Source organism: Bos indicus, chromosome 10 (assembly GCF_029378745.1).
Source record: "Bos indicus isolate NIAB-ARS_2022 breed Sahiwal x Tharparkar chromosome 10, NIAB-ARS_B.indTharparkar_mat_pri_1.0, whole genome shotgun sequence".
Taxonomy (NCBI): Eukaryota; Metazoa; Chordata; class Mammalia; order Artiodactyla; family Bovidae; genus Bos; species Bos indicus.
In genome coordinates, this window is record NC_091769.1 from 92,065,497 (window position 1) to 92,091,020 (window position 25,524).

At 43.4% G+C, this 25,524-nt stretch overlaps 1 protein-coding gene across 2 annotated transcripts in view; it reads left to right on the forward strand.

Moving 5' to 3' along the window:
• Positions 1-13,370: 13,370 nt before the first annotated feature.
• The window catches only part of TSHR (thyroid stimulating hormone receptor), a 159,810-nt gene continuing 147,656 nt past the window's right edge, over positions 13,371-25,524 (forward strand). For both annotated transcript variants that reach the window (XM_019969347.2, XM_070797953.1), the window contains exon 1: positions 13,371-13,960. In XM_019969347.2, the coding sequence (XP_019824906.2) occupies positions 13,791-13,960 (170 nt within the window). In that variant the 5' untranslated portion in view covers positions 13,371-13,790. The remainder of the gene's footprint in view (positions 13,961-25,524) is intronic.

Consider the following 25,524-nt stretch of genomic DNA (forward strand, 5'->3'; position numbering starts at 1 on the left):
CCTCTGTCGTCCCCTGCTCCTCCTGCCTTCAATCTTCCTCAGCTTCAGGGGCTTTTCTAATGGGTCAGTTCTTCACATCAGGTGGCCAAAGTATTGGAACTTCAGCATCAGTCCTTCCAATGAATATTCAGGACTGATTTCCTTATGATTGACTGGTTGGATCTCCTTGCAGTCCAAGGGACTCTCAAGAGTCTTCTCCAGCACCGCAGTTCAAAAGCATCAATGTTTCAGCACTCAGCCTTCTTTATGATCCAACTCTCACATCCATACATGACTACTGAAAAACCATAGCTTTGACCATATGGATCTTTTGTCGGCAAAGTGATGTCTCTGCTTTTCAATATGCTGTCTAGGTTTGTCATAGCATTTCTTCCAAGGAGCAAGTATCTTTTAATTTCATGTCTGCAGTCACCATCTACAGTGATTTTGGAGCCCAAGAAAATAAAGTTTGTCACTGTTTCCACTGTTTCCCCATCTATTTGCCATGAAGTGATGGGACCAGATGCTATAATCTGCCGGGAGCCGGCGCGAGACATTCCACTCATGACAAAGATCATGAGGAAGGAGGCTCGGCATACGAAAAGGCGGGATCGAGTCTCAGGAGTCCCCTCAGATATTCTCGAGCATCTACCCCCAAAAAACCAGAGTCTGCCTACTTTATTGCTTTGTGCTCTCACCTCTGACTTTACTGGGGGCTGTCCCCCACCACCATCTCGCTCTCTCTGTCAGAGTTAACATACAGCTCCAATTAATAAAAGTTCCTGGGCAATTAGGAGTGTTTAAATCCAAACCCCTCAGATGGCTGTCTAACTCGCCTGACAAGTTTACCCAGACTCCTACAGCTATGCATAGGATTGTTTACAGTCTCCCAGCCTCGAGAGGCACGGGAAGCTTAAGATATTCAAATAGCTTAGAGCCTCTCAGAGAGTTAGAAACTGTCAGAATAAAACTAGTAAAAGATTTCATTGATGAACCAATGCCTGTTGCCAAGTTTTCACATCCCCTGAATTGTATCCTTGAATGTGTATTAATTAATATAGTTGGTATGTAGAAAAAATAAGTAGTGGCCTTGGTGTTAGTAACTTTAGACCCTTAAGGTAATAAATGCTTTCCTTTGTTGTAAACCCATTACACATCCGCCCTATAGGAATGCAATTTTATCTTCGGAAGATGGCGCCAAACCTTAAAATAATTACTCTTAGAGAAAATAAGTCTATGTTGATAAGTCTTTGTCAAGAGTCATAAAATGTTAATAAGCCTTCTGGCCAGAAGATGATGTAAATCACCTAAACCATTTGTATATGATAAATTTGCAGGAAAGAAACCCTGGTTTTTGATAAGGATCAAAGACTGCTGACTTTGCATCCCCTATTATCCTCTATATGTAACTTAGGGTATATAAGCCCCTGTTGAAAATAAAGCTACGGGCCTTGCTCACCAAAGGTTGGTCTCCCCATGTCATTCTTCCCCTCAATTTCCAGCTGAGTCTCCATCTGGAGCGCGGATATCCTCTGCGACCATTTATTTGCCTGGGCTTCTAAGACCCACTGGAAAAGGTGTCTAAGGTGGGGCACCTTCCGCTATTCGAGAGGGCGCCTGTGGCCTCCATGGTCAGAGCTAACCTGGTGTGACAGGTTATATTGATTTTCTGCGTAAACCAAGCTACTCAGCTTCTTTTCTCCACTGAATTTTCCTACTGAGCTATCCTCATTCTATTACTCTTTATATCTTTGATAAATAAATAAATAAATAAATAGGTCGCCGAAGCCGTCTCTCCTTCAAATACCCTGGATCAGCCAGGGCTGGACCTCGGCAATAATCCATGGACTGTCCACCAGGCTCCTCTGTCCATGGAGTCCTCCTGACAAGAATACTGAAGTGGGTAACCATTCCCTTCTCCTGGGGATCTTCCTGACCCAGGAATCAAACCTGGATATCCTGCATTGCAGGCAGATTCTTTAATATCTGAGCCACCAGGGAAGCCCTAATACTGTTGTGGGGTTTTTAAACCCTATTTAAAGTAGTGTAATATCACTTACTAGTAAACTCTGATAACTTAAAGGTGTACACTCTAAGCCCTAAAGCAACTATAATAACCAAGCAAAGAGTTATAGCTAAAAGTCAACAAAGAAGATAAAATGGAATAATAAAAACTCCTGAATTACACAATGGGGGAAGAAGAGGGTGGGACAAATAGAGAGAGTAACATTGAAACATGTATATTGCCATGTGTAAAATAGATCGGCAGTGGAAATTTGCTCTGTGATGCAGGCTTTCCCAGTGGATCAGCTGGTAAAAAATTCGCCTGCAAAGCAGGAGACCCTGGTTCAATTCCTGGATTGGGAAGATCCCCTGGAGAAGGGATAGGCTACCCACTCCAGTATTCTTGGGCTTCCCTGGTGGCTCAGATGGTAAAGACTCTGCCTGCAATGTGGGAGACCTGGTTTCAATCCGTGGGTTGGGAAGATCCCCTGGAAGAGGGCACAGCAACTCACTCCAGTATTCTGGCCTGGAGAATTCCATGGAAAGAGAAGCCCGGTGGGCCACAGTCCATGGGGTTGCAGCAGCTGCTGCTGCTGCTGCTGCTGCTGCTAAGTCGCTTCAGTCGTGTCCAACTCTGTGTGACCCCATAGATGGCAGCCCACTCGGCTCCCCTGTCCCTGGGATTCTCCAGGCAAGAACACTGGAATGGGTTGCCATTTCCTTTTCCAATGCATGAAAGTGAAAAGTGAAAGTGAAGTCGCTCAGTCATGTCTGACTCTTCGAAACCCCGTGGACTGTATCCTACCAGGCTCCTCCATCCATAGGATTTTCCAGGCAAGAGTACTGGAGTGGGGTGCCATTGCCTTCTCCCTGGGGCTGCAGAGTTGGACACAACTGAGCAACTAAGCACAGCACAGCAGCAGGGAGCTCAAACCCAGTGCTCTGTGACTACCTAGAGAGGTGGGAAGGGGTGGGAAGTGGGAAACAGGTTCAAGACAGAGGGGACATATGTATGCCTATGGCTGATTCATGATGATGTAACAGAAACCAACACAATATTGTAAAGCAATTATCCTCCAATTAAAAATGAATTAATTCTAAAAAATTCCTGAATTAATCCAAAGAGGTTAAAGAAAGGGAAAAAGGGATCAAAGAACAGATGGGGAAAAATAGAAAGCAAGAAACAAGGTTACAAACTTAAACCTAATATCAATAGTGATATCAAATGTACATAATCTATGGGATGGGAAGTGGATCATTGGCTTCCCCAGGGTTCCATCCCTAGTTTGGGAAGATCCCCTGGAGAAGGGAATGGCTACCCGCGCCAGTGTTCTGGCCTGGAGAATCCCATGGGAATGTAAATGATCTCCAATGATCCACCCCATCCCACCCCTCTAGGTAGTCACAGAGCACAGAGCTCCCTGCTGCTGTGCTGTGTGGTGCTTAGTCGCTCAGTCATGCCCGACTCTCTAGGACCCTGGGGAGTCTAGCCCGTCAGTCTCCTTTGTCCATGGAATTCTCCAGGCAAGAATACTGGAGTGGGTTGCCATTTCCTCCTCCAGGGAAATGATCTATACCATCCAAATAAAAGGCAAAGATTAAAAGCAAAACCCAACTCTGCTCTTTATAAGAAATGTGCCTTAAATATAAGGATGCAAAGAGGTTGAAGTAAAAGTATAGAAAAAGAATAACATGGTAACACTAAACAAAAGAAAGTTAGATTAGCTCTATCAATAACAAGAAAAAAAGTAAAGAGAAAAGGCATTCACGAGGGATTAAAAAGTGCATTTAATAATGATAAAGGCATTGATTCACCTAGAAAATAAAAGCGTTCTAAACATTTCTATATTTAATAATAGGACTTCAAAATATATTAATCAAAAATTAAAATAGAAATACAACAGAAAAAAAGACAAATCCCTAATTGCAGTTAAAAAGATTTTACTAACCATGTCTCAATAATTAACATAACAAGTAGACAGGAAAATCACCAAAAATATAGACTTGAACAATACTGTCAACAACTTGACGTGTTGACATTTGTAGGACCCATTCAGAATATACGTTTTCTTCAAATGCATACTGAACATTTATCAAAATATACCTTACTCTGAGTCTCACTAAATTGAAAAGCTGTCAAGTCATATAACCTATGTTCTCTCTCTACAATGAAATAAATTCAGAAACCAATAACTGAACAATATGTGGAAAATACCTAAATATTTGGAATTTAAATAACACCTTTCTAAATGACTCAGAAATCAAAGAAGAAACAAACAAAAAATTAGGAAGTATTGGGTCAGGAAGATCCCCTGAAGAAGAAAATGACAGCTCACTCCAGTATTCTTGCCTGGGAAATCCCTTGGATGGAGGGGCCTGGTGGCCTACAGTCCATGGGGTCGCAAAGAGTCGGACACGACTGAGCACAACGACAACAAAGAAAGTATTGTAAGCTGAATGAAAACAGAATTACAAGAGATCAGAACTTATGAGATGTCTCTAAAGCAGTACTTACAGAGAAAACCTACAGAACAGTAAATATGATTTTTTTAACGGTCTCAAATCAATGACCCAGCCTTCATCTTAAGAAACTAAGAAGAGCAAATTAAACCCAATAGATGCAAAAGAAAAGAGTTAATAAAGATCTGAGCATATATCAATGAATAGAACATAGAGAAAGAAATAGAGAACCCCATGAAACAAAAATTTGCCTCCTTGGGAATATTTATAAAATTGATAAACCTCTAGACATAATTGTCAAGAAAGAGAAAAGACACAAATACTGGTATCAGGTATGAGAGTGCTGACATTACACCAGATTATACAAATACAAAGAGGTTAAAAGAATATTGTGAACACATTTATGACATAAATTCAAAAATTTAGATAAAATGGACAAATCCATCGTAAGACACAAACTGTTAAAGCTACTTCAGGAAGAATTAGATGATCTGAACAGCCCTACATCTAGTTTTAGAAATTTAACTTGTGGTTAAAAATCTTCCAACAGGTGAAACTCAATCTCCAGATAGCTTCACTGGTGAATTCTACCACATAATTAAGAAAGAAGTAATATCAATTCCACACAAACTCATGCAAATCTGAAGAGGAGGGAATATTTTCAAACTTATCCTATCATGGCAAAATTATCCTTATACCAAAACTAAACAAAAACATTATAAAGAAAGAAAATAACAGACCATTATCACTGGTTAACGTATATGGAAAAATGATAACCAATTTTCAGAAAATTTAATCAAAATATAAGTAAACTTGATACATTAAGATCAAGTGGGGTTCTTCCCTGGAATGCAAGATGAGTTAAACATTCAAAAATCAATCTCTATGATTCACCACATCAACAAACTAAAAAAAGAAAAATGCTGACTCATCTCAACAGACAAAGAAAAAGCATTTGATAAAATCTAATATCAATTCTTGATTTTAAAAAAAAACTCTAAGAAAAGGAGAAATAGAAGGAGACTTCTCAATTTGATAAAAAGCAGCAATGGAAACTGCATAGGTGACATCATATTTCGTGATGAAAGAATGATCTCTCCCATGTGATTAGGAACAAGATGATATCTGCCCTTATTCTTTCCACTAAAAATTGTACTGGAGTTTTTAGCCTGTGCAGTCAGATAAGAAAAAGAAATGAGAAGACTCCAGCTTTGAAAAAAGTAGACTGTCTATTCTCAGACCACACAATTCATCTATGTAGATAATTGGATGTAATCTATGAAACAGCTTCCAGAATTAATACATGAATTTAGCAATATTACAGCCAAGCTATCAGATATCGGCAGCCCTTGCTGTCATTTTGTTTGCAACCTCACACTAGACCTTAAACCAGAACATCCAGTTAGGCCACTCCCAAATTGCCCCACAGAAACTCTGAGATAATAAGTGTTGTTTTAAGCCAATACATTTTAGGGCTATTGATTATGCTGCAACAGATTACTAATATAAGCATTGCTTGTGATGGGCAAGTTGGATTTAGTAAAGGCAGAGGAACCAAAGATCAAATTGCCAACATCCATTGGATCACTGAAAAAAAAAAAAAAGAGTTCCATAAAAGCATCTGCTTCTGCTTTATTGACTATGCCAAAGCCTTTGACTGTGTGAATCACAGCAAACTATGGAAAATTCTTCAAGAGACAGGAATACCAGACCACCTGACCTGCCTCTTGAGAAATGTGTATGCAGGTCAAGAAGCAACAGTCAGAACAGGACATGGAACAACAGACTGGTTCCAAATAGGGAAAGGAGTACATCAAGGCTGTATATTGTCACCCTGCTTATTTACTTACATGCAGTGTGTGTGTGTATGTGTGTGTTAGTTGCTTAGTCCAATTCTGAGCGACTCTTTGCGTCTTCGATCCCACGGACTATAGCCCGCCAGACTTCTCTGTCCATGGGGCTCCAGGCAAGAATACTGGAGTGGGTTGCCATTCCCTTCTCCAGAGGAACTTCCTAACCTAGGGATTGAACCCTTGTCTCCTATGTCACAGGCAGATTCTTTACCGCTTGAGCTACAGGGAATTCTTACATGCAGAGTACATCATGTCAGGCTAGAAGAAGCACAAGCTGGAATCAAGATTCCTGGAAGAAATATTAACTTCAGATATGCAGATGACACCACCCTTATGGCAGAAAGCAAAGAAGAACTAAAGAGCCTGTTGATGAAAGTGAAGGACGAGAGTGAAAAAGTTGGCTTAAAACTCAAAATTCAGAAAACTAAGATCATAGCATCCAGTCCCACCATTTCATGGCAAATAGAAGGGGAAACAAAGGAAACAGTGAGAAACTAGTTTTTTGACTCCAGAATCACTGCAGATGGTGACTGCAGCCATGAAATTCAAAGATGCTTGCTTCTTGGAAGAAAAGCTATGACCAACCTAGCCAGCATATTCAAAAGCAGAGACATTACTTTGCTAACAAAGGTCCGTCTGGTCAAGGCTATGGTTTTTCCAGTGCTCATGTATGGATGTGAGAGTTGGACTATAAAGAAAGTTGAGTGCCAAAGAACTGATGCTTTTGAACTGTGGTGTTAGAGAAGACTCTTGAGAGTCCCTTGGACTGCAAGGAGAGCCAATCAGTCCATTCTAAAGGAATTTAATCAGTCCTGAATATACGCTGGAAGGACTGATGCTAAAGATGAAACTCCAGTACTTTGGCCACCTGATGCGAAGAACTGACTCATTGGAAAAGATCCTGATGCTGGAAAAGATCGAAGGCAGGAGGAGAAGCAGACAACAGAGGATGAGATGGTTGGATGGCATCACCGACTCAATGGACATGAGTCTAAGTAATCTCCGGGAGTTGGTGATGGACAGGGAGGCCTGGCGTGCTGCAGTCCATGGGGTCACAAAGAGTCGGACACGACTGAGTGACTGAACTGACTGTTCATTCATTTAACATTATTATTTCCTAACTCTGCATTAGGCATTGTTCCTAGTGTTAGGGATACAGTGGCCAAAAAATAAAAAACAAAAATCAGCAAGGTTCCTGCTTTCATGGTGCTTATATTTGGATGGTGATGGGAGAGCAGCAAAAGACAGGAATAAATGAGTAAACTAGTCATAATAGTAGCCAGAGATAAGTGCTTTGGTGAGGAATTATGATAGGAGGATCATTACTTGAGACAGGATTTTCAGGGAAAAGTTTCTAAGGAGGTGATATTTAAACCAAGACAGAAGATCTGAGGACAGATTGCTCCAGGCAGAGTTCAACAATGACAAAGGACTAGAGGTGATAATAAACTTGTCTCATTCCAGGTCCAGCAAGTGATAATAAGGGCCAGCTCTTGAAAAACAGGGAAAACAAGGAAAGCCAGCAAACTCGGCTTCTAGGTCAAACCCTGTCCAAGGCCTGTTGCCATATAGCCTACAACCTAAGAATGCTTTTCACATTTTTAGAGGGTGTTCTATAAAAAGGAAGAAGGAAGAGAAGACGTGACAAAGATCCAACATGGCCCACAGAGTCTAAAACATGTACGAGATGGGTCTTTTGGAGAAGGCAATGGCACCCCACTCCAGTACTCTTGCCTGGAAAATCCCATGGACGGAGGAGCCTGGTAGGCTGCAGTCCATGGGGTCACTGGGATTCGGTCATGACTGAGCAACTTCACTTTCACTTTCATTTTCATGCATTGGAGAAGGAAATGGCAACCTACTCCAGTGTTTTTGCCTGGAGAATCCTAGGGACAGGGGAGACTGGTGGGCTGCTGTCTATGGGGTCGCACAGAGTTGGACACTACTGGAGTGACTTAGCAGCAGCAGCAGCAGCAGATGGTTCTTTACAGTATGAAGAGGCAAAAAGATAGGACACTCAAAAATGAACTCCCCAGGTCAGTAGGTGCCCAATATGCTACTGGAGATCAGTGGAGAAATAACTCCAGAAAGAATGAAGGGGCTGAGCCAAAGCAAAAACAACGCCCAGTTGTGGATGTGACTGGTGATGGAAGTAAAGTCCAATGCTGTACAGATGATACTGTAAAGAACAATATTACATAGGAACCTGGAATGTCAGGTCCATGAATCAAGGCAAATGGGAAGTGGTCAAACAGGAGATGGCAAGAGTGAACATCAACATTTAAGGAATCAGTGAACTAAAATGGGCTGGAATGGGTGAATTTAATTCAGATGACTATTATATCTACTGCTGTGGGCAAGAATTCCTTAGAAGAAATGGAGTAGCCATCATAGTCAACAAGAGAGTCTGAAATGCAGTACTTGGGTGCAATCTCAAAAATGACAGAATGATCTCTGTTCGTTTCCAAAGCAAACCATTCAATATCACAGTAATCCAAGTCTATGACCCAACCAGGAACACTGAAGAAGCTGAAGTTGAAGGTTCTATGAAGACTTATAAGACCTTCTGGAAACAATAACCAAAAAAGATGTCCTTTTCATATAGGAGACTGGAATGTAAAAGTAGGAAGTCAAGAGATACCTGCAGTAACAGGCAGGTTTGGCCTTGGAGTACAGAATGAAGCAGGGCAAAGACTAATAGAGTTTTGCCAAGAGAATGCACTGGTCATAGCAAACACCCTCTTCCAACAACACAAGAGAAGACTCTAAACATGGACATCACCAGATGGTCAATACCAAAATCAGACTGATTATATTCTTTGTAGCCAAAGATGGAGAAGCTCTATATAGTTAGCAAAAACAAGACCAGGAGCTGACTATAGCTCAGATCATGAACTCCTTATTGCCAAATCCAGACTGAAATTGAAGAAAGTAGGGAAAACCACTAGACCATTCAGGTATGACCTAAATCAAATCCCTTACGATTATACAGTGGAAGTGAGATATAGATTCAAGGGGTTATATCTGAAAGACAGAGTGCCTGAAGAACTATGGACAGAGGTTCATGTCATTGTACAGGAGGCAATGATCCGGATATTCCCCAAGAAAAGCAATGCAAAAAGGCAAAATGGTTGTCTGAGGAGGCCTTACTAATAGCTGCAAAAGAGTAAAAGCAAAAGGCAAAGGGGAAAAAGATATACCCATCTGAATGCAGCATTCCAAAGAATAGAAAAGAGAGATAAGAAAGCCTTCCTCAGTAATCAGTGCAAAGAAACAGAGGAAAACAATAGACTGGGAAAGACTAGAGATCTCTTCAACAAAATTAGAAATACCAAGGGAACATTACATGCAAAGATGGGCACAATAAAGGACAGAAATGGTATGGACCTAAGAGAAGCAGGATATATTAAGAAGAGGTGGCAAGAATACACAGAAGAACTATACAAAAAGATCTTCATGACCCAGATAACCACGATGGTGTGATCACTCACCTAGAGCCAGACATCCTGGAATGCGAAGTCAAGTGGGCATCACTACAAACAAAGCTAGTGAGAGTGATGGAATTCCAGCTGAGCCATTTCAAATTCTAAAAGATGATGCTGTGAAAGTGCTGCACTCAATATGCCAGCAAATTTGGAAAACTCAGCAGTGGCCACAGGACTGGAAAAGGTCAGTTTTCATGCCAATTCCAAAGAAAGACAATGCCAAAGAATGTTCAAACTACTGCACAATTGCACTCATTTCACAAACTAGCAAATTAATGCTTAAAATCCTCCAATCTAGTCTTCAATAGTACATGGACCAAGAACTTCCAGATGTTTAAGCTGGATTTAGAAAAGGCAGATGAACCAGAGATCAAATTGCCAACATCCGTTGGATCATAGAAAAAGCAAGAGAGTTCCAGAAAAACATCTATTTCTGCTTGATTGACTATGCCAAAGCCTTTGACTGTGTGAATCACAACAAACTGGAAAATTCTGAAAGAGATGGGAATACCAGACCACCTGACCTGCCTCCTGAGAAATCTTTATGCAGGTTATGAAGCAATAGTTAGAACCAGATGTGGAACAACAGAATGGTTCCAAATAGGAAAAGGAGTACATCAAGGCTGTATATTGTCACCCTGCTTATTTAACTAACATGCAGAGTACATCATGAGAAACGCTGGGCTGGAGGAAGCACAAGCTGGAATCAAGATTGCCAGGAGAAATATCAATAACCTCAGATATGCAGACACCACCCTTATGGCAGAAAGCAAAGAACTAAAGAGTCTCTTGATGAAAGTGAAAGATGAGAGTGAAAAACAATGGTTTAAAACTCAGCATTAAAAAAAACAAGATTAGGGCATCCAGTTCCATCACTTCATGGCAAATAGATGGGGAAATAATGAAAACAGTGACAAGACTTTATATTCTTGGGCTCCAAAATCACTGCAGATGGTGACTGCAGCCATGAAATTCAGTTACTTGTTCCTTGGGAAAAAAGCTATGATCAACCTTGTCAGCATATTAAATACCAGAGACATTACTTTGCCAACAGAGGTCCGTCTAGTCAAAGCTATGATTTTTCCAGTGGTCATGTATGGATGTGAGAGTTGGACCATAAAGAAAGAACAGTGCCAAAGTACTGATGCTTCTGAACTGTGGTGTTGGAGAAGACTCTTGAGAGTCCCTTGGACTGCAAGGAGATCCAACCAGTCAATTGCAAAGGAAATAAGTTCTAAATATTCATTGGAAGGACTGATGCTGAAGCTGAAGCTCCAATACTCTGGCCACCTGGCTTACTAGGAAAGACCCTGATGCTGGAAAAGATTGAGGGCAGGAGGAAAAGGGGACAACAGAGGGTGAGATGGTTGGATGGCATCACCAACTGGATGGACATGAATTTGGGTAAACTCCGGAAATTGGTGATGGACAGGGAAGCCTGACATGCTGCAGTCCATGGGGTCACAAAGAGTCAGACATGACTGAGCAACTGAACTGAACTGATGGTTTGGAGAAGGCAATGTCACCCCACTCCAGTACTCTTGCCTGGAAAATCCCATGGACGGAGGAGCCTGGTAGGCAGTCCATGGGGTCGCTGGGAGTCGGACATGACTGAGCGACTTCCCTTTCACTTTCTACTTTCATACATTGGAGAAGGAAATGGCACCCCACTCCAGTGTTCTTGCCTGGAGAATCCCAGGGACGGGGGAGCCTGGTGGGCTGCCGTCTATGGGGTCGCACAGAGTCGGACACGACTGAAGCGACTTAGCAGCAGCATAGCAGGACTTTTAGAGAAGGACATGGCACCCCACTCCAGTATTCCTGCCTGGAGAAGCCTCATGGACAGAGGAGACTGGCGGGCTACAGTCTATGGGGTCACACAGAGCTGGAGACAACTGAGTAACTAATCACAAAGCAGGACTTTATTGATCAGTCTGTAGAATTTAAATCTAATTTTCTCTGAAAAAATTTTTATTTCTCCTTTTGATTGTGAAATAATGTTCCATCATATGGATGTATTAATATCATTCTTTGTTTATACATTACCTAGTGGAAGGACATTTGGGTGGTTTCCAGTTTGGGTGGAATACAAATAAAGTCATTACAAAAATTGAAATGCACATACTTAAACTTCACAGTTCAGTGAATTTTGTAAAATGTATGCATCCACCTATGTCCAGTCAAGATATAGAAAATTTCTATAATCCCCATAAGTTCTCTCCTGTCTTTTTCCAATCTCCCTAACCATAGTTCTGATTTTCTTTACCATAGCTTCTCCCCCATCCCAGAAGTTCATATAAGTGGAAGCATGTAATATGTGAGATGATATTCCCTTTACCTCAAGAAGAATTAGTAAGCAACAGGAAAACTTTTAAGAGAGAAACAGGCATAATCCAATTTCTATTTTGAATTATCTTGTTGGTTACTGCATGAAGAATGATGAATAGACAATAGTTTTCCCCTTGAGTCTTCTTTTTCTTCCCATCTTCTGGGGGGATCCATGGGGTTGATAATACTCCTGGGCAGACAAGAATTTATCAGGTGGGACTCAACTCCAGCATCACAGCACTGGATTCCGAGTTCTGTTTAAGCCACAGGCACTGATGCTGAAACTGAAACTGCCATACTTTGGCCACCTGATGAGAAGTGACTCATTGGAAAAGACCCTGATGCTGGGAAAGGCAGGGGGAGAAGGGGATGATAAGGGATGAGACGTTCCTCCTTGGAAGAAAAGCTATGAGCAACCTAGAGAGCACATTAAAAAGCAAAGACATTACTTTGCCAACAAAGGTCCGTCTAGTCAAGGCTATGGTTTTTCCAGTAGTCATGTATGGATGTGAGAGTTGGACCATAAAGAAAGCCGAGCACGGAAGAATTGATGCTTTTGAACTGTGGTGTTGGAAACGACTCTTGAGAGTCCCTTGGACAGCAAGGAGATCCAACCAGTCCATCCTAAAGGAAATCAGTCCTAAATATTCGCTGGAAGGACTGATGCTTAAGCCGAAACTGCAATACTTTGGCCACCTGATGTGAAGGACTGACTCATTGGAGAAGCCCCTGATGCTGGGAAAGATTTAAGGCGGGAGGAGAAGGGGACGACAGAGGATGAGATGGTTGGATGGCATCACCAACTCGATGGACATGAGTTTGAGCAAGCCCTGGGAGTTGGTGATGGACAGGGAGGCCTGGCGTGCTGCGGTCCATGGGGTGGGAAAGAGTGAGTGGGACACGACTGAGCGGCTGAACTGGACTGAACAGTTTCCTTCGTCCCCGGGTCTGCACACCAGATGGCGCCAGAGTCCATCGCCTGCCGGGCCGTGCGCCGCGCTGAGAGCCGGGCCGCCCAGCCAGCCCGCGCTGCGATCTGCGCGAGTGTCGGCGCGCGCCCCGCGGGACCCGCGAGGATCCTGCGCGAGAGGCGCGCCCCGGCCGCATCGCGGGCTGGCCGGCCACGCGTGCCTGCCTCGGACCCTCGGGCAGAGGCGCCCTGGGCCAGGGAGAGCTGAAGTTCTGCGGGACCCGGGTCCTCCCCAGAAGGACAGTCCGTTCCACTGGAACTTTGTCAGTTTAGAGAGGGTGCGTGCGCGTGGATCCGGAGAGGCAGTTCCCTGGGGACCGCGCCCCACACGGGAAAATGGGGTGGCCAGTTGGGTTTAGGGACCAGCAAAGGAGGGAAAATCCAAACCAGGCTTTTTGGAGGAAGGCGAGGCGAAGAGCGCGTGGGGGCAGGTTGGAGGGCAGAGGGAGGCAGGGAACAGACGAGGCTGGGGGCGCGGAGAGCGAAGCCGGGGAGCTGGTTTGGGCGCAGGGTTGCCAGGGCGACGGAGCCCTTAAGTGCCTCTTCGGCGCCCTCTCCAGCCTCCGGCTTGGTGCTGAAGTCACAGCCCCATCGAGCCCTCCTCCCTCCCGCCCCGCGCCGTCTCTCCTGGCCCCGAGGAGCCCGAGGCGCAGAGGGATGAGAGGGAGGCGATCGCCGAGCACGCAGAGGTAGCCTGGGGCCCGGAGGACGATGCGGCCGACGCCCCTCCTGCGGCTGGCGCTGTTTCTGGTCCTGCCCAGCAGCCTCGGTGGGGAGAGGTGTCCGTCTCCGCCCTGCGAATGCCGCCAGGAGGACGACTTCAGAGTCACCTGCAAGGACATCCAGAGCATCCCTAGCTTACCCCCCAGCACGCAGACCCTGTGAGTACCTGGGGAGGACAGGGGGAACCCAGGGTCCCAGGCAGCTGGGGAAGGAGGCTGGAAGTGCGTAAAAAGAGCTTGAGAACAGGCCAGAGGGTGTGTGTGTGTGTGTGTGTCTGTGTGTCTGTGTGTGTCTGTGTGTGTAGTGAGTAAACACTCCATTCACCAAACGTGGGACTGATGATACCCCAGTTATTCACAACGCAGAAAAAGTTAACAAAACTTTAGTACAAGATGAAAAGTGACAGTTTTCCTTTCTAAGAGAGTTGTTTTTCTGCACTTTGCCTGAGCCAGAATCTCAATTTTACTTAAAATGTAAACGAGCTTGCTGACAACTCAAGAACTGATCTTTTTGATCTTATTTTGGGTGATGAAAAACTGCCAAAAAAAAAAAAAAAAAAGTGTTTCAATTTTTATAGTCTTTCTAGATGAGAAGTTATCTTAGTAGGTTTCTTGATTCATCAAATAGTGGATGGAATTTAATCAGGGCTCTTTTTAAACTACAATCGTCTTTCAGCATCCATGGCCAATGGCTCCAGGACCCCCATATATACTAAAATCCAAGGATATTCAAGTGGAGTATTGGCATATCACCTATGCACATCCTCCTGTACACTTTAGAACACCTCTAGATTACTTGTAAAACCTAATACAGTCTAAATGTTATGTAAATAATGTTAAAAACAATGTAAATGCTGTGTCAGTAGTTGCCAGTGTGGGGGATATTCAAGTTATGCTTTTTGGAACTTTCTGGAATGCCCTCTACCCTACCCTTGAGTATATGCAATCCAGGGTTAGTTGAATCTACAGATGTAACACCTTCCGTATGGAATACCCTTTATACTTTGTATGAAGTATATGCGTTACTTACTCAATGATGAACTACACGCTTCTTGTTGCTGTTTGGTCACTAAGTCGTGTCCAGCTCTTTTGCAACCTCATGGACTGTAGCCTGCCAGGCTCCTCTGTCCATGGAATTTTCCAGGCAGGAATATTGGAGTGGGTTGCCATTTCCTTCTCCAGGGGATCTTCTCAACCCAGGGACCAAACCCAGGTCTCCTGCATTGGCAGGCAGATTCTTTACTACTGAGCCGCCTGGGAAGCCACACCCACTTATGTAGCACATCCAGAAATCTCCTTTTGGATAAGCACGGTAGAGATAAAAAGAGATGAAATTTCAAATAATATATTTTTATCTGCATGTTAAATGTTACCAAATTAGAAGTTTAATGTTAAATAAGCTTTGTGTGTAAAAGTGTTAGTCGCTCAGTCATGTCTGACTCTTTGGGACCCCATGGACTGTGGCTCTTCAGGCTCTTTGACCACGGAATTCTCCGGGCCAGAATACTGGAATGGGTTGCCATTTCCTTCTCCAAGGGATCTTCCCGACCCAAGGCTCAAAGCTGGATCTCCTGCATTGCAGGCAGATTCTTTACTCCAGTATTCTTACCTGGAGAATCCCATGGACGGAGGAGCCTAGTATGCTACAGTCCACAGGGTTGCAAAGAGTCAGACACGACTGAGCTACTTCACTTCACTTCTTTACTATCTGAGCCACAAGGAAAGCCCATTGTTCCTTAACACTCATTTAAGTCAATGACAATTGAGAGGATGATTGTAATCAAGAGAAGACTTTTTTGGGTGATCAGAAACAGAATGCTAAGAAAGAATAGTAAAGACAATCTTGTTTTCCTATTTACTTAACTGGTTAAAACCAGTTAAGGTCAGTAAGCACAAGTAGATAAATGGAAAGCAATAGCGAAGTTGTGCTTAAAATTCCCTCCAGCAATTAGCAGTAGGTTATGAACGTCTCAGCACAAGTATGTACTTCTGTGCAGCCTCCAAGTATTGCTTCATTGCCCATGCTGCCACCCCAGAAGAAAAGCTGTTCTTAGCATCTTGATGTTTTGATGGAACCCTTGCATTGACTCCTTGCAGCTCCCGTGATAAAGTTCTTTTGTACAGCCTACAAGATCCTTTGAGACCTAGTCCAGTTTTTCAGACCTCATGGCTCATAGTCTGTCACACTTCAGGGGTAGAGTTTCTGCTACTGAACAGAATTTCTGGAACTTTCCCTCAAGTTCTATGCTCCCGCAAGCTGCTTTTGCCTTTCCTTCCGCATTCTAGTCCCTCTGCCTAAAGCGACTTTTCCCTTTTCCTCATCTGGCTGATTCCTACTCCAAGGTCCAGATTGGGAGTTAACTCCCTTCGGGAAGCCTCTCCTGGCCAATGACTCCTAGGCTCAGTGAGCTTTGTGAGCTCACTGAGCCCTGACAGCATCCTGCGTGTGAACCCCAGCCTCACCCCAACACACAGGTTTTCTGTAACTCATTATCTCTTTGAGTGCCTGTATTAGAAGAAAATGAACTCGTCTAACCCAGGGACCCTGTCTTTCAGCCCTTGTTATTGTTGTTTAGTCACTAAGTCACGTCTGAGTCTTTTGTGACCCCATGGACTATAGCCCACCAGGCTCCTCTCTCCAAGGGATTTCCCAGACCAGAATACTGCAGTGGGTTGGCATTTCCTTCTCCAGGGGATCTTCCTGACCCAGGGATCAAACCCCCATCTCCTGCTTGGCAAGAGGACTCTTGACCACTGAGACACCAGGGAAGCCCCATTTAACTGTAGAACTACTTTAATGCTCAAAAACAAAAACAAAACTTGTTAGGTGAATGAATGAACAAACAGATACGCTGGTCTCAGATTGTCCACCGTGTGTTGGGGGGAATGGAGACCAGAGGCTTCATGGCTTCAGAGACTTCTTTTAAGGGAGCAGGGTTTCAAGAGTCATTGAAGAGCAGGGTGGCTCTGGCCACGGAAGGGAAGTGGGAGTCATCCTGTTTGATTTCCTCTGAACGATGAGGAGAAAGGTAATGTCAGAGAAGGAGCAATGGAATCAGAGTTGGAAGACATGTCTCTTTCCCCTTCTGTGGCTAACTGTGAAATTAGGTGAGATAATTTACGTGGGAGGACACACGTTTCCTTCAGGTTAGAAGCGAGGGTTCCATCAGGTTCCTTCTGATGCCTGTGTTGTGATAAGAATAGTCTGCAATGAGACCAGTCTGTCTGAATCCACTGACTCCCTAGATAGAGACAGTGGTAGGGAGAGTCTGACCTTAAAAACGATGGGAAGACAGCGGGAAGCAGGGCAGGAGGGGCGCTCTTCTGAAGATTGACGTTATCATGAGATGGAGAAGAGAAAATGCATGAAAAGTATGGGGTGAATGGTATGCTAATGTAAACGGTGACCGCAACCCTGGGCAAAAGCAGCAAAATGATTTTTAAATCTTTGGGGGGCAGTAGAACTCTTTTGTGAAAGGCAAGCTTATAAGAGAAGTCAAATATGCAAAACTTAACACTCGCAGAGTGCCTATTACAGTATGGTACTTTATGGGCAGTTCTCAGTCCAGTCCTTTATGCCAACTAATTCACTGAATCCTCACAAAATCCAGTAGAGCAGGTGATTTTATTACTCTCATTGTGTAGATGAGAACCCTGAGGTACAAGAGAGATGAAGCAGTTGGCTCGGTGTCACACAGCTGGTAAGCGGTGGTACCAGGTACACCACAGAGCTACGCCCTGGGGCCCCGTTGGCGGTGGAAAGTGGGTCTCACCCCGCCAGCTCTTTCTACTCAGTATGGTCATGAGGCTTTGGAGAAAGAAGTCTGGAAGTTTGAGATGTCCAGTAAGCCACACATAACCTTGGGGGCTGTTGGCCTGAGAAATATGCAGTCACTCAGAAAATAGGGAGTTAGGAAGAACAGAAAATAAGGGAAGAAAGGGGAAGGAAAGGAAGAGACAGGAGATGGGAGGGAGGGTGGAAAAGAAAGACCACATCCAAGTTTTATCATAGAAGGCTTTCCCTGGTGGAACAGACCAGATCCTTGTCATTAAAAACCCAATCTGGTGGTAACCCCTATTTTCAAACGTAGATGCTGTTTAATCACTGCTTAGTCATGTTGCAAATTATCCTGGTGTCAAGAGCAGTTTTTCCTGAAGCTGCTTTCTATCCACATAGCATGGTGCTGAAGACATGGCCTGTTTCCTCATCATCCACACACCTGCCGGGTGGTCTGGACGGAAGTTATACCATCTGTGTTGTCACTGAAGCAGTGGTTCAAAATCGTTTCTTCCACTTCACCCCTGCCCCAGTGGGCACCGTACCCTCCCTTTATAACAGTGGTTCTCACTAGGTGACTAGTGATGGACAGCTGACATGCCTACTCCCCGGTGGAACATTCTAGAACCTTTGATGTACAAGTGGTTTGAAAAACTTGTTTCTTCCAACTGACTTAAATGAAGTTCCTTAACTTAAATGAAACAAGCAGAATAAAATTCAGAATTTAAATGTTGATGTGAGACCGTCCCTTCTCTGGATGAGGAGGTGGATGGGGTTAGATGTCTGTTCTGGGTTTGTGTGGATTTTTCCTCAGGAAAATGCTGCTTTACTTTGCCTTGCCCTGTTGACCCACCTGCTTTTCGTTTTGTGATGGGGACAATCACTGCCTCCACCCCCTCTATCTTTTGCCTTCCAGAGTCCAGCGCTTCAGTGGCATAACGGTTTGTCTATCACGTACTTGTCAGCCTTCAGTCAGGGTTCTGGAGGACCTTGTGTTTCTGAATTCTGAATTTTGCTTCAGTTTTTAAGTCATTTGGATTCTGGATCTGTGGCTCCAATTAGTGGTCTATCCTGGTGTTTTCTAAAAGGAAGACCGTAACTCACCGTCTTCAAGTGTGCTGCCTTATCTGTGCTCTACTTGTGATGTGATTTACTCAATATTTTTAGACTGATTCACCTCTTTAACTAAAAGAAATCTGTTTAGAAGGCTTATGCTGTGAATATAACTGGAAATTTGCATGACTTGCTCCAAACAATGGGTAACCAGAAAACTGAACACCGCAAAAACAAAATGTAATTCTATTCTAGCTCAGTACTATTGTCTGTGAATGCTGTGAGCCTTGGGCGGCTTTTTCTTTGTTATAAAGGAAGAGTAATAGGTGTTCAAGAAATAGCAAAGAGATAGCAATCCACCATAGTGTCCTTCTTGATATCAGGACTGAAAGACAATGGAAAGGGAATCGCTTTCTCCCTGTGTGATTCACTATTTAATGCCACGTGGACACTCCACCCAAAATAATCTTGAATATCTTCGCGTCACACCTGTTCTACCCCCAGGGACATGTGGATTAAGTCTACATTGCACAATTATTTTAGTCCCAATTAGTGGTCATAACTTGAATAACATTTGGTTCCCAACCTAAAGCAAAACCCTCTGCTTCGGCACCCAAGCAAGGATCAATACTACGTGTCTTATAAAGGCAGCGTCACCCCACACCTCCAGGCTCCGCGATTTATTCTCTGTTATTCTCTGTGCATGGGTACACTCAAGGTTTTCATTGGTAAGTAACTGAAAACCCACTCTGTCTAGCTTAAGGAGAAAAGAAATGTTTTGAAAGAATTACATATAATTTACAGAATCATTGTAGAATCAGGCTCTGAAAATAGGCCAAGGCACATGGCAGGCAGGAAGTCGGAGCCACCGCCAACCATCTGCTGGGAACCACTCCGTGGACAAGACCACAGTCGCAACTACAGGATGTCTGTAGTGCCGGGCCCCCGGCTATATAGCCACTACACTCTCCATGTGCCACCACCAGTCATCTCTCAATCGTCCCTGCCTCTTTGAATCGCCAGCCAGAGAGTGGTATCCTATATGAGAGCATCTGATTGTCTGGCAGAGGTGACCTGCTAATGTCCTGGCTGCTGGGGGTAAGAAGAGGGAGGCAGTTCCCCTCTCCCACTTTTGTTGTCAAAACTAACTTCCTTTGTAGAGTCAAGTAAAGCTCTAACAGACAGAATTTGTGTGTCTACAGACAAAATTATTTTGCACTGTTGTCAGCTATCTACAACCTACAGAGCTGTAAAATAGCTCTGGTTGAATCACACTCGAAATCTTAGAAGAATGTGCTCTGAATCAATGTATAATTTGCCCCTGAAGCACAGTTTTCCCCTGCAATGTATATAAAATGCTGAGAACAGTTACTGGCTCACAGGAGGCACTGACAAGTAAACTCAGTACAAAAAATAACTTTCTTTTCAACTTAAATCACAGGTTGAAATAAATTACTCAATAAAACATTTTAAATTGGAATTGCAAGAGCAATCTCTTATGCGTTCCAACAGGCTGAGTTCAAATAAGACAAATAGCCAAATCACCAAAGAAATTATATTTGGGCATAATTTGGGATTTTTGTGTGACCCGAAGTATACATTTTGTGTTAACTATAACTCTTTTTGTTATAAATATTTTACTGCAAACAATGCTGAAATATATATTTTTTAAAAACTTACTGACATTCGGGGGTGATATATTTCTCCAAAATACATTATTATGGTTACTTTCTGATGCCTCCCACTTAGCCTGTCCTTTGAATAGGCTAGAAGTTCACTGAATGTGGTTATTCTTCAATAGTTTAAAACCAGATTTTACAAGAGTCTAGGCCTCATATCTGACATTAAATCTTCCACACTGACCCTGTTTCCATTTTCACTGAAGCTGGTTAGTGTGTTTCTTTCATCTTTGGCCTTTCTTTACTGCAATTAAAAAAGTCATTGAAGAGAATTTCAAGTATGAACAAAGTGGTCCCATTTGTTCAAAGCTACACATTGGATTTTAAAAGGTTCCATTTAGATGTCAGACTACTTACTTTGCTTCATTTTTGTATGAATCTTTAAGGACATTTAGGGTGTTCCAGAAATGTTCAAAACAATTCTCTTCTTAAAATTACAAGCAGGCATTTGTGATTTTTCAAGCATCTTATAAATGTTACTGTCTTACATGTAGTGACATGTAAATATGCCCTAGATTTTTTTTACCATCAGAATAGTCCAGAAATTCAAATATTTCATCATCATCCTAACTAAACTCCCCACACCCATTTTGCACCTGGAAAGAACTCACTGTGTCCCAATTTTTTCTTTCAAAAACACAATCCCTGTGTTTATATGATACACGAAGCTCTTGGCTTACATTTTGCAAGCATTAGCTTAATTTTACCCACACCCGAGTGTTATCATGATTACTCAACTCCAGTTAGGGGATTGAAATTGCCTCTTCTTATTGCCAGGTGCTACTTATATTTTGTTATTTCAGTCTTTTTGTGAGCTGAAAAACTAGAAGGCTAACTCTGGGGAAAGGAGGTAGACATGCGAATACACAGACTTTAAAGGGAGAGGGTAACTGGGGGGCTTTCCGGCAGCAAAGTCCTCAGTGGGCTGGGTTGCCGTTCGGTTTTCCTCTCAACATCCTTTTCAGTTATTTCTGGCTTCATGGCCACGCTCCAGAGATTTGAGATAGCCAGAAATCTTACTTCTGGATAAATGGCATTTGTTCTAGTTAGTTATTCTCCCTTTCTTTCTTTTTTCACCAATCACTTTTTATATGTAAGTACCATTCTAGGCATTGGAGATATATAATAAATGACCCCCTTGATCTTACATTCTAGCAGGAAAAGTAGTCATCAAAAACAAGTTAATGAATAAATAAGGAAAACACATAGAATGTCAGGTGGCGATTAGTGTAATGGAGAAAAATTAAGGAAGAGGGAGAAGCAGTGCTGGAAGTTACAATTTAAATGGTTAGACAAGGCCTCACTGAGAAGGTGACATTTAGGTAAAGACCAGAAGGATCCAAAAAAGAAAAAAATAACTTAAACCAAGCTGATATCTAGGGGAGAAAAGATTCTGAATACATGCAGAGACCCAGAGTCAGGGCGGAGAAGGCAATGGCACCCCACTCCAGTACTCTTGCCTTGAGAGTCCCATGGACGGAGGAGCCTGGTAGGCTGCAGTCCATGGGGTCGCTAGAGTCGGACACGACTGAACGACTTCACTTTCACTTTTCACTTTCATGCATTGGAGAAGGAAATGGCAACCCACTCCAGTGTTCTTGCCTGGAGAATCCCAGGGATGGGGGAGCCTAGTGGGCTGCCATCTATGGGGTCGCACAGAGTCGGACATGACTGAAGTGACTTAGCAGCAGCACAGTCGGGGGGGATGTGAGAAGAACATGCATAGGAGGTTTAAGAAGTAGCAAGGACGAAAATGTGGCTGAAGGAGAGTGGGTTGTAGGAAATGAGACCAGAGCAATTACAGAGGGGCAGATCACTGTTGTACTTAGGTATATTATATGTCATTATTACATATACACTGTACACACATTTGTTGTTTAGTCGCTAAGTTGTGTCTGACTCTTTTGTGACCCCATGGACTGTAGCCCGCCAGGCTCCTCTGTCCATGGGATTTCCCAGGCCAGAATACTAGAGTGGGTTGCTGTGCCCTCCTCCAGGGGATCTTCCCAACCCGGGGATTGAACCCATGTCTCTTATTTCTCCTGCATTGGCAGGTGGGTTCTTTACCACTGGTGCCCCCTGGAAAGCCTAAATTATTTGCTTAAGGTTTTTCAAAAGAAGCAGATTGCTTGAATTTGAGAGTCAGATGGTTAAAAAGAGAGAAAAAAGATTTTTAAAAGCTATCCTTTCCTTTATCCATTGCTCTCTCCAGGGGATCTTCCCAACCCAGGGATCTAGCCTGTATTTCCTGCATTGCCAGGCAGATTCTTTACTGCTGAGCCACCAGAGAAGCCTATATACACAAACATGTATATAATATTATTATGTTTTGTTTTCTGAATGATAGGAAGCTAGTAAGGATTTTTAAACCCCTTCCAAATTACAAGGGAAAAAAAAATCCCCCATAGGTCAGGGTGTTTAACTCACCAAGCTTCTGGGTTTCTTGTGCATGGATGATAAAAGGGTTTCCAGATATTATATTAACAGAAAAGCCCCTGGGTGGAAGGCAAGAGGAGTGTGATACAGAGCTGAGATGCGTTAGTGTCACGGTGTACCTGGGGGAAGCTAGTTGACTTCTGCATGAACTCTTGGCTGCAGCATCGCTAGAAAAGGAGGCTGAGAGGATCTCAAGTGATGTATAAGAGGTCTCCTGCAAGTTCACTCTGTGCCACTGAGAGCTTCCCATTATATCCTGCTCCCAGACTAAAACATGTGATCTTCAGTTTTGTTCAAATAAGATACTCTTACTTCTTTCCTGAGAGAGAGGGAGATACAAGTCCAACCAGTCACTGAACTCCCTTCAAGATGCAGTCTTTACAAAAACAATGCAAGAGGGTTTCTGACACGAGTGGAAGTCTCCTCTGTTGTGTTTGATCCCAAGTTTATAATTGATAGTTATCATCTCTCTGCAACTCCAGTTCTAGATTTCTCTCACCCTTAGAGAGAAAGGGCAAGACTGGCTGGGGTGAAGGGCTGGTGGAAAGACTCAGACTTGCACCTCCAAAGGTTCTAAACCCTTAGTTGCCTTGCCCTTATCAGCTACAGTCACCGCCTTTTCTCATTCACAATTATCACTGGCCACAGAAGAACCACGATATGTCCCAGTGAAAGTCCATACTCCTTGCAGCTGCTAATGTAGTGCGTAGCAGCCACCTAGCTTCTCACAGTTCTATTATTCCCATCAGTAGAGAAAATCCTTTATTTTCTTATTTATCCACTGGGATGAGGAGCCCAAATGACTAGCATCAGGAACACTGTGTTTGACGTGATGGAAGTCATCTGTCCATCCAGGAACGAGGACCTCTAATCTGGAAGGAATTGAGAAGTTCCAATTCTGGAAGTAGGTCACTATGGTGATGGTGAGAAGGGCCAATCCTACCAACAGCCCTAGCTCTTCAGATCCAGGTATTCTAGCTTTAAAGAACATGATAGCATACAGCAGCTGTTGGTTCAGCGTGTGTGTACTTCACTAGGTCAGATCCTCAACCATGCAGGACTTAGCCTCCGAGTTGCAACCTTGTGGTTCAGTCGCTCTGTTGTGTCCGACTCTGCAACCCCATGGACTGCAGCACGCCAGGCTCCCCTGTGCCTCACCTAGCTGAGCCTTTAATGGCCCAGCCCCTCATTTTATTAGGCAGTCTGCTTCTGCCTGATGAGTTACAGGGTAGAATTAGTGGGTGGCGGTCGTGCTCTCTTTGTTGTGCCTTCTCAGCCATGAAACGTGTCTCTTGGTTGAATGTTGTGTTGCAGTGTTGTACTAGTTGCTTGTTCAACATTGTGCAGGAGTTCATAGTGGTAGATGAACTGTATAAGAATCTTAGAAGCCCTTGAATAGTGGCCCTGGTGGAGGCATTGAGGTCAGGGAAGGCAAACCCAAATCCAACATAAAGATTCTTTTTTAAATGAATCACTACTTTCTACAGCAGGGAAAGGGTCCAATGCAACCAAACTGCCAGCAAATGGCTGGCTGTTTTCTGAGCAAATTTGCCTTATTAATGGTACAGCATAAGGCTCTGCTGTCGGCAGGTCAGGCAGTGACAGAGGCGGTATCTTGACTAGCTTTGATGAGAAGGAGCCCTTCTTTGGCTTTAATCCCTATCACCATGGATGTTTCACTCATGTCCTTTGCATCGGCACTGGTTGGCATCCATAGAAGGAGTCACCTTGTCCACTGGTTGCTGAGAATCACCTCTAGGGTGGCACTGTAGAAATTTCCTTAGGGTGATCCAGCCTCTCTTTTGATCAGTGGACTCCTGGTTTCAGAGATAATAAAGTTTTCTTTTTAATGTGCATCTTAAATTGATGAGATAGAGTAACTCAATATAATTCAAACACAGCACTAGAGTGAAGAATTGGCCATTACAGTTATTTTTAGGGTTAAATTAATGCCTCGATGCCAGAAAACTTAAGTTTCAAAAACATCTAGTCCTTCAGCGAAGACTTCTGAAAATAGTCAACATTTTTATCCACTATGGTTTATTAATCCAAGTTACATGTTGTAACAGTTTGAGATATCATATGAAATCAGTGGGTTTTCTGTCCTGCCTTAAAAAGCCCATCGCTGTTACATTGTTTTCTCGTGTTACATGATGTTCTGTGTGTCAGCTCCGTGTCCAGCCCGAAACTATGAGTTTTCACATCCTGTATCTTGTTTAGGACTCATGGTAGCCGTGTGAGGTAGTTGTTTGACTCCACTTTAGATGAGGAATCAGAGACTTAAGAAATGTCACCTCTCTTATCTTTTATGTCACAACAAGTATAAGTGAAAAAGGGTATTCAAACGCAGGTCTCCTAACTCTAAATCCAAGGCTCTCTCTACTATTCTGAGGTTAATGTCCTACATCTGGTCCTTTTCCATTCCCTCCCCTCCCTCCACCTGCCTTCATTGATGTGAAATTCATACAGTGCACCATTTAGTGGTATTTAGTGCATTCATAATGTCTACAGCCATCACCGCTAGTTCCAAACTCTCATCTCTCAAGGTGATCTGTACTGATCAACCCCTATTCCTGCTCTCTCCATAGCCCCTGCCAACCATTAATTTGCTCGCTGTCTCTGGGGATGGATTTACCTTAATGCACTGGTATAAAGAGCACCCCCACTTTTGTCCAAATGCCTTGCACCTTAGATATAATGATCCGAGCACCAAAAACATTCATACTTATTCTCAGAGACTTAGAGCTTCAGAACTACTTTCCCATGTCAAAAGGTCT